At 50.7% G+C, this 10,028-nt stretch overlaps 1 protein-coding gene across 1 annotated transcript; it reads left to right on the top strand.

The window, feature by feature from the left end:
- Window positions 1-6,863: 6,863 nt before the first annotated feature.
- Window positions 6,864-9,200, top strand: SOWAHB (sosondowah ankyrin repeat domain family member B). Its single transcript, XM_021702441.1, has one exon. The coding sequence runs from the start codon at window positions 6,864-6,866 to the stop codon at window positions 9,198-9,200; it is 2,337 nt and encodes a 778-aa protein (XP_021558116.1).
- Window positions 9,201-10,028: the final 828 nt, after the last annotated feature.

Raw genomic sequence — 10,028 nt, forward strand, 5'->3', positions numbered from 1 at the left:
TTTAATACAGAAATAACCCATTACTCTCTTGATTATAAACCTCCAATGGCTTCCCATCACACTTAGATTAAAACCCAAACCCCACCAAGCCTTATAAGATCCAGACCCCGCTCACTGGACTTCTTCTCCCTTCACACTTCTCTCTCTCTCTCTCTCTTTCTCTCTCTGCTCCAGCTTAGCCCCTAGTTCGCTTTCTGCTCCTGAAACACACCACACTCATTTCTGATGTACATTAGCTATTCCCTCTATCTGGAATGCCTTCCCCATCCTGCTCCCCTATTCTCCATCTTCACATGGTTGTCTTCTCCTTATCACTGAGGTCTCTGCCTATTGTCATCTTCTGAGAGAGGCCTTCTCTGTCCATCCTTGCTAGAATAGCTCCCTGGTCAGTCTCCATCATATTCATTGGCTTAGTATCTGATCACTTGCCACTAGTGATATATTCTTGTTCACTTTTATGTTTATTGTCTGTCTCTTCCCTACTGGAAGGTAAGTTTCCTGAAAGCAGAGATTTTGTCTGTTTGGTTTACCACTGTGCTCCCAGCCTCAGAAAAATGCATACGCATGGTAGGCCCTCAATAAACACTGATAAACAAACAAACAAACAAATAAATAAAGGCAGGCTCAGGACAGGAGAAGGGAAATAAATGCAGATAGCCCTCTATCATTAGATCATCTGACTTGTAAGCTAGAGTCCTCAACTTTTTTTCTTTTAAAGATTTTATTTATTTATTTGACAGAGAGATCGAGGGAGAGAGCACAAGTAGGCAGAGAGGCAGACAGAGAGGGAGAAGCAGGCTCTCCGCCGAGCAGGGAGCCCGATGCGGGACTCCATCCCAGGACCCTGGGATCATGACCTGAGCCGAAGGCAGACGCTTAACCGATTGAGCCATCCAGGTGCCCTAGAGTCCTCAACTTTAACATGAAAATGCCTTCCCCTTGCTCTTCAGAGTGCCCAGGGGAGTACCCAGATTTGTAGTGAGAGAGAGAGAGAATGACAGAAAGGAGGAAGAGGAAGAGCTAGAGAGACAGGGAGAGAAAGAGGGAGGGTGGCAGGGCACCCTGGTTCACTCTTATGCCTTTGTAAGGTTCACTTAACTCTGGTTTCACCCAGGGAATCTCCCTACCCACCTGGATGATTGACACTGGGCAGCTCCACATTCCTGGATGCAGATGCCATTCTACATCCCCAGTAGAGGTTTGGACTGAAGGCAAACAATAAGCACATCAGAACACATCTTACAAGAAATGCAATCATATGAATAGCAAGGAGAGCTACTTTCTGCAAGGTAATGATCTCTATCCTACACACTCCCCATACTTGTTCTGAGGATCAGATAAAGGAGAGTGATCTGGAATGTGGCACACATATCTAAGTCACTATACCACACTGCTGAGTGTATCTGTTGATGAGAAGCAGAGTGAGTACTCCTGGCAAAATGCCATCCGTGTTACTCACACCACAATACTGGGCATTTACAATGATGATCTTGGTGTCCTCTCTATCCTAGATGACTTCAGTATCTCACTCGGTAGCCCCTCATGGTTCCCTGATGTTACAATGCTCTCACTTCCACTGTGCTTCACCCACATGGTCACACTCTGAATCTTATCCTCAACATGACTCCACTTTGGAAACCTTCAGCCCCAAGACTTAAGAATATTTGATGTTCTGCTCACACTAGCCCACCTTCTAGCTCTCATATTCACTTACTCCCATTGTATCTACTTTTCAACCCCACCAAGACTTCCTCAAACTTTTCTTCCCCATCTCTTAGTCCTCCAGTTAATGCAATAGCTTTTTTTTTTTTTCCTTTCTGTTCTCGGTAGGAAAAGTGGCTCTCCCCTGTCCTGTTCCCAGGGATCTCTCTGCCTGAATTTTGGACTCTAGCCCCACCCCCACCTCTTAATTTATCAGTTATGTACTCTCTCCTCTAGGCCTTCAACTTATCTTTTCCTGGCAGTTTTCCCTCAGCACACACACGTGATCATACCTCTTGAAACAACTACCAAAAAACAAACAACCTTAGATTACATGATCTGATATTCTCCTTATCTGGATTTCTCTCCTGCCTTTCATGGCCAAGTCTCTCACCCCACTTTCACCCCACACACTCTACACCCCTCTGAAACCTGACTTCTGTCCCCACCATGCTTCTGGAAACTCTTCCAGACCAGACTCCAGTGGCCTAACAGGCTGCGGTCCTATTTCACTTCTTATCAAACTTGGCATCATTTCTAGAAAGCTTTTCCTTCTTCTGCTTCTGTGACACCCACTCGGTGGTGTTCCTCTTCCCCTCCAGCAGATCCTTCCAAGTCTCCCTAACACGGTTCTTTTCCTCTTTCTCTGAAGATTCACCCTCCACGTCCTTCCCTTCCCACTGCCTGTACATCTCTCTAAGCAACTTTGTCATTGCCTAGGGCTTCAATAGTCATTACATATGCTAATCTCATACATTCTTGGAGCTTCAAACCTTATCTCGCTTTCTGGATATTCCTGTTTTTATGGCCCATAGGCACCTCAACCTTTATATGCACTGAACGGAATTTATCATCTTTCCCATTCCCAAAACCAACTCTTCTGTATTTTCTATTCATGTAGATGATAACAAACATCCATCCAGTGACTCAGGCTAAATGCATGAGAGAAGCCAAGCTTGTTCATCTCCCCTCTCTGCCCCCTTCAGCTCCTCTGGCTCCAAATCCTGTTGAATTTACCTACTAGCTATCCCTTCAGTCCATCTGTTCATCTCCCTTTCTTTGATACTGCTCAACTCAGACCTTTTGCAACCTTTTTCTGGATCATCTCAATAACTTCTTGACTGTTCTTGCTGAGAGCTTCGTCTCCTCCAGCCTAAAGATTTGATATTGTTTTTTTTTTTTTTTTTGGTCATGTTATTCATTTATGTCTTTTTTTCTTTAGTGTCTTTCTTATTTTTAAAGATTTTTATTTATTTATTTATTTATTTATTTGAGAGAGAGAGAGGACAAGCAGAGGGAGCAGCAGAAGGAGAGGGAGAAGCACGTGCCCCACTGAGCAGGGAGTCCAGCACACAGGGCTCGATCCCAGGACCCTGGGATCGTGACCTGAGCCGAAGGCAGATGCTTAACTGACTAAGCCACCCAGGTGCCCCTTTATTGTCTTTTTCAAACTAAAAGTAATATACTCTCATTGTAAAATAGCCAAAAAGTTTATAAGGTTATAAGGAAAAAGTCACCCCTATCCAGTCCTCAAATCTTACTCCCAAATAAGCCTTTTTCCCCCTAAAAATATGATATTAAACATGCTGTATTTCGTCTACTTCATTTTTTTTTAAAAAAGATTCTATTTATTTAGAGAGGGTGCATGTGTGAGCGGGGAGGGGGGGTGGGGGGTGGGTGGGGGCAGAGAGAGAGGGAGAGAGAGGACCTCCAGCAGACTCTGCGCTGATCTTGGAGCCAATGTGGACCTCAATCCCACCACCCTGAGATCATGACCTGAGCCGAAATCAAAAGCTGGAGGCTCAACCAACTGAGCCACTCAGGCGCCCCTGTATTTCTTCTACTTTAAGAGGCACTTTCCCCCCATAATATTTATTTATTTATTTATTTATTTACTTTAAAGATTTTTATTTATTTATTTAACAGATAGAGAGAGCGCACAAGTAGGCAGAGCGGCAGACAGAGGGAGAAGGAGAAGCAGGCTCTCCGCCGAGCAGGGAGCCCGATGCGGGGCTCGATTCCAGGACCCTGGGATCATGACCCGAGCTGAAGGCAGCCGCTTAACCGACTGAGCCACTCAGGCGCGCCCTCCCCATAATATTTAACATCTCTGAGACCAAAATGTATCCTACAACCCACGGCATCTTAAATTTGGTTAAATACACTACTGTTCTGCAATGTACTATTTTTACTTGTTAATATGGGTCATGATTCCAAACCAGCACTGCCTCCAGGATGATCTTTCTAAAGTATGAAGAGTCAGGTCAGTACCTTCCCCAAAATTCTTCAAAGCGCCCCCCCACCTCATGCTCCAGGCCCTCATTTTCTGACTCTGTCCTACTTTGCCAGTCTCCTTTCCAGCACATCCACACACATTGTCTTCCTTAAAGCCAAGTAGTTCTATTTGCCGTTAGTTCCCCAAATATGCCATGCTGAGCCAGATCTTTGTGCTTTTGCACAATGTTTCCTCTGCCTCTTCCTCATCTCTTCTACTCAAAGTTGCCTCTTACTGGAAAATTGCCCTGATTGCCCAGGCTAAGCCTGGGTTCTTCCTTTATGCACTGCCCCTCAACTTCTCCAGCATCTGGCGCACATATCTGTTAAATCACTTAGAACAGGTTCATGCCGTTTCTCTTGTTTGTTGCTCCCAATGCATAGTGAGTTCTCGAGCATGCTTTCTTCTTAATATGCATTTCTAGTAGTGCCTGAACAGCATGGCTCCTCCATAAATATTTCTGGAAATAATGAATTGTACATGAGAGAGGCATAAAAATGCTCCCTGAGGGAAGGTGAAGAACACTGTCATTAATCATCCTGTAACCTGGGACAAGAGAGAGAAAAAGGAGGTGAGAAGGTCTGGGTGCTAAGGCCGTGTGCACCCAGAAATCTAAAGCAATTGGATTTTTTTTCTTCTCTTTCCCGGCTTCTGCTCCTCAGACCTACTCATTCCACCCTTAACTAAAGATAATCTGATTCCAACAACCATGCCTTGATGAGCCCTTTCTTTTTCCCTAGTCCTTTTAAGTGCTTCAAGTCCATAGCATCACTCCTCCTTGCCACAAGACCCCCTTTTTTAGCCAGAAGTTTTGAAAAATACCAAAGGGGGCAGGGAGGTTCTTTCCACTTGCCTCTCGAAAATACCCACCTGAATTTACCATTTGGACTCCCTCCTGCCCTAGGTGTGGACACGCCTCACAGTCCCATCAAGACTCCACACCAGGAAATAAACACAAAAGGAAGCTAAAATTTAATACAAAATTTTTATTTTAATAACCATTCTAAAAGCTTGACGTTAATGTTTCACCTCAGCAAAAACCACTATCCCCCTTCTCAACCCAGTTATTGGGTTTGAATTGCAGAAAATGCCAAAAATAGACAAAAACTTTTCCCAGTTCTTCTTTTTCACCTAGATAATTTAAAGCCAAGGATTCCAATTCGTTCATGGAAAACTACCAGGGTACTACTGGGGACTTAAGATGAAGCTCAGCTAACGTTGTCTATGTGGCAGTTGTCTATGTTGACAACTGTAGGGCCAACGTACTTTCAATACCGTCCCTTAGCAAATAGGACAGGGACTCATGAAACAACCAAAAACAGTAGCGCAGAAGGAAAAGTGGAAAAAGAAGGGGGAGTATAGGAGAGAAAAGGGGTATGACAGGGCAGGAGAAAATAGACTTTATGATAGGAAAGGTAGCCTAGGGGAGGGCATGGAACCACAAAAATAAATAGATAAAACAATGAAAGTATCTTGGGCATGGAAACAGGACTGTCAAACAGGCTCTCAAAGACCTCAGTTAAAGAGAGGGCCAGACCAAGAAGTGGACAGACAGATCAAATGAAAGGTACAGCAGCTGTTAGGAAAAGCTCTGTGTCTTGAGGCCAATGACAAAGACAGCTCTGGTGCACAAATGGACTTGGAATTGGAAAGTCTACAGCCTCTCCACAGAGGATGAGAGTCAAGCGGCCATTCTAAGGTTTGGAGCAGTGGGGTCAAATCAGGCAAGCTTGCAAATGCTTACTACTTCCAACGTGGGGAACCTTCCATTCGGGGAGAAAAGGCAACACCGCTCAAGCCAACACAGAAGGGACTGTACAAAAATCTCTTCTGTTCACAAACTTTGCAGTAAATAAAAACTAACACTAGACAACAAATACCTTCACTGCATGATTCCCGTTCCTTTAAAGCTGCTGGGGCAATCAACTATCAAACTGAGTTTTCCTTAACGTGAGACAATTACTAGGAAAAAGAAAGGCTGAACCCAACCCCTAACTTCCAGAGTGATTTCTCTTTTCAGTACAGACTTAGGTGTATTTGGATGCCTGAGGAGCAGCCCGGGCAGTTTGTCTAGATGAAGAAAAGCTTGTTTGGGGTGCAAACTGAGTTCCCCCGACCTCGATACTGCCTTAGGGAATCTGAAATTCCCTACCCCGGGGCGTTAATAAAGGCATCTTTCTGGGACACCGCAGCATGCCAGTAAATTTACACCTTCCTCCCCCTGCCAACGGCTTTCGCCAGAACTTCTGCCGCACAAAGAGAGGGCAGGAACGGATTTTCCACGCTTTCGTTTCCTACGTGGCCGAGACCCAAAGGAGCGGCCGGTCGCTTACCTGCCTCGTCTGTCCCCGCCCGGGAGGGGCTGCGCGTTCCGCAGAGCGGCGCGCTGTCGGCTCCAGCTCGCCGGCGACTCACCTACCGCGCTCTCTCTGGCTGGGAGCAGCCTGACTCATCTGGGAGAGGTGGCAGGGCTGGGGAGACCTCAGAGGGCGGAAGGACAGGAGGAGGCGGGCCGGGCCCTTCCCCCAGAGCCGGGGAGGAGGCGTCGCCAGGACGCAGGTGAAACCGACTCCGACCTATCCCGGGAACTTTCGCTGCGGGGACTCGCTGCGAGAGGCCCGCGTCGCGCAGGGGCGGCCGAGGAGCCGCCCTCTCCTATCCGGGCTGCGTGCGGGGGGCTCAATCCGGGGGCCTCTTCCCGGGGGAACCCACGCGGCTCTTGGCGCGCTCGGGGCCCGCAAGCAGCGCCGCCCTCCTCGGCTGATGGAGGCGGGTGGCGCCGCCCCGGGCGCAGGTGACCCACGACAGGCCAGGGTTTCGGCTGGCAGAGGGGAGCGCAGGGAGGGCGAAAAGCTGACACCCGGGGCCAGGAGACGACAAGGCAGCGATGGCCCGAGAGTTAAGCCAGGAGGCACTACTGGATTTTCTGTGCCAGGCCGGGGGAAGAGTGACCAACGCCGCCTTGCTGAGCCACTTCAAGAGCTTTCTCCGAGACCCCGACGCGCCCCCCAGCCAGCACCAGCGCCGCCGCGAGCTCTTCAAGGGCTTCGTCAACTCGGTCGCCGCAGTGCGCCAGGACCCCGACGGCACCAAGTATGTGGTGCTCAAGAGGAGGTACAGGGACCTTTTGGGGGAGGAGGGGCTGCAGCGACCCCGAGACCCGCCCGCGGCCGCGGCCCCTGCAGGGGGAGCTGCGTCCTGCGCCCCGCAAGGCGCGCGCGGGGGAGAGCAGCCGCTGCCCAGGCGGCGGCTGCGGCGCGAGAAGAAGCCAGAGGAGGAGCCAGCAGGTGCCGCAGCCCCGGCCGCCCACTCAGGTTGCAGTGGACTCGCAGCCCGCCGCACCCGGGAGGCAGCCCGGGGAGGCGGCGGGCGGAGGGGCGGCTCTGGCCCCGGGGCGGGAGCGAGGTGCGCCGCTGCGGAGACACAGGGCCGCTGCTGCTGGGAATGCCTCCAGAACAGCCTGGAGGGACTGCCGGGGGAGCAGGTGCTCGGTGCAGTCCCGGGCCCCGCCACCGCCGGGGAGAAGCCGGCGAGTGCCCCGCCGGCCCAGGATGACCGCGGGGCTCCCAGGCGGCAGTCGGAAGGCGCGCCCGCAGAGCACGCACGGGTGCCCGCGGCGCCCTGCTCGCCTCCTACAACTGTCGAGGCTGCCGGGAGCCGGGCTTCGCCTCCTGCTCTCCTGTCCCGCCCTGTTTCCCCCGGAGACCCGCCAGAGCTGTTGACCCCGGACTCTCTGCATTATCCCACCCTGCAGCAGCAGCAACAGCGCACTTGGGAATTGGTGGCCAGACATCCCCAGATTCCCAAGGCCCGGGACCAAGGCCCCATCCGAGCTTGGTCGGTCCTGCCGGACAGCTTCCTCCAGCTACCCTCGGAGCTGAGCTTCTGGGTCCGGGAACCTAACTCAGAGCCTCCAGACCCCACTCTTCCCTCTCATTCTGTCCTTTCTGTTGTTCCGGAATCCTGTCCCGAGAACCCTCCATTGGCAGTCTTTCGTAGCATTCGTTGTCAGCTGTCCCTGCAAGATCTGGAAGATTTTGTGGACCAACAGAGCCACGGCAGTGAGGAGAGCAGCAGTGGGCCCAAAGAATCTCCTGGGGGTTCTGAAGAGGGGCTGCAGGTTGCTCTGGGAACCCCAGATTGGAGAAAGCTCAGGAATCCAGCTGGAGGTCTTTCTCCAAAGGAGGGCAGCCCCAGCAAGAGCCTTCAGGGCCTCAGGAACAGAGGTGATGGTCACACCTCTCAGCTGGTCTCGACAGAGGCTAATGGCCTTGCAGATCACCCCCAGGAGTCTTTGCCCTGGCCAGCTCCCAGGTTAAGGAGATCCCTCAGGAGGAGCTCTCAGGCAGGGAGAACCAAATTGTCTTCTTCTGATGAGGAGTATCTTGAGCAGGACTTGCTGAAAAGGACTCGGCGCCCACCGCGGTCCAGGAAACCCTCCAAGGCAGGAACAGCATCCAGCCCAAGAGTGGATGCTGCTTTGATACCCAAACCTACAGACATTAAGGCTTCTGTAGCTGAGCGGTGTCCGCCACACACCTCCTGGGCCTGGGCTGGGGAGGAGTCTGCAGCCTTGGTCCCACACAGACCTTCTGAGCACAAGTCATCTGTGGTCCCCCTGGATGCCAGGGAGCACGAATGGATTGTGAAGCTTGCCAGTGGCTCTTGGATTCAGGTGTTGACTTTGTTTTGGGAGGACCCCCAGCTGGCTCTGCACAAAGACTTCTTGACTGGGTACACTGCCTTGCACTGGATAGCCAAACATGGTGACCTCAGGGCCCTTCAGGATTTTGTCTCCAGCACACAGAAAGCAGGGATTGCTCTTGATGTCAATGTGAAGTCCAGTTGTGGATATACCCCTCTGCACCTTGCAGCCATTCATGGCCACCAGGGGGTCATCAAATTGCTAGTGCAAAGGTTGGCTTCTCAGGTGAACATCCGGGACAGCAGTGGGAAGAAGCCATGGCAGTATCTGACCAGTAATACCTCTGGGGAGATATGGCAGCTACTGGAAGCCCCTCGGGGCAGGCCCATTTTTCCTGTCTATCCTTTAGTCCGAAGCTCTTCCCCCACCAGGAAGGCCAAAAGCCGGGAAATATCAAGAAATATCACCCGGAAGACTTCCTTTGCTGCACTCCTCAAAAATCAGCACAGCAAATGGAAATTGGCCAACCAGTATGAGAAATTCCCCAATCCAAGGGAAAGAGAAGAGTACAGTGACTGAGGTGGTCCCGTCTTTCGAGCATGCAGCCACCACACCCTCATCCTTGAGCTGTTGGGTGAGAAAATTCGTGGGCAATAGAAAAATTGCTGAGGACTTGGTAAGGAAGAGATCGTGTGAGATGGCCTGCCTAGGGTTTACCTGCCTGGATTTTATGTCAGCACATCCCAGACAGCAGGGGTCATCCAAGCTCTCCTACCGCTCAAGTCTTGGGGCCAGTGAGACCTAGACACAGGGCAGAGGCAGGTGCTTAAAACCCAGGAAGTATTCTTCCCCTTCCCTTGCCAGCACAGACCTGGGCACAGGGAGCCACACTGTTTTCCGAAGCAGCTACTCCAGGCCTTGGCTACAGAGGGAACAGATGTCTAAGAAAAAGGGAGGCAATTCAAGGGATTGACGAAGCCCAAAATCCTCTCTGGCTAATAGCTCTCTAGCTTCTATTTGTTTGGACTGTAAATCTTGGCTGAGAGTGGAAAGCACCAGGTTTGAAATCAGATGGCTCCTGTTTTCTCCTTTTTTCTCTTTTTCTTCCCCCCTTCATCCCTCCTTCTTTCCTCCCTCTTCCTCCCTTCCTCCCCTCCCTCCCTCTCTCCCTTCTTTCTCTCTCTCTCTCCCTTCCTTCCTTCCTCCCTCCCTCCCTCTCTCCTTTCCTTCCTTCCTTCCTTCCTTCCTTCTTCCCTCCCTCCCTCCCTTCCTTCATTCCTTTCTTCCCGAATCAGTGAAAATAAAATTATTACTGGAGGGTAGAACTTGATTTAAGAGATTCCTCAGCCTTGTCTTCGGGTCTTCCTTTGAATGCAACCTAAGGTGGCTAATGTGTGAGATGATTAG

The sequence above is a fragment of the Neomonachus schauinslandi genome, chromosome 2 (genome assembly GCF_002201575.2).
Source record: "Neomonachus schauinslandi chromosome 2, ASM220157v2, whole genome shotgun sequence".
NCBI lineage: Eukaryota > Metazoa > Chordata > Mammalia > Carnivora > Phocidae > Neomonachus > Neomonachus schauinslandi.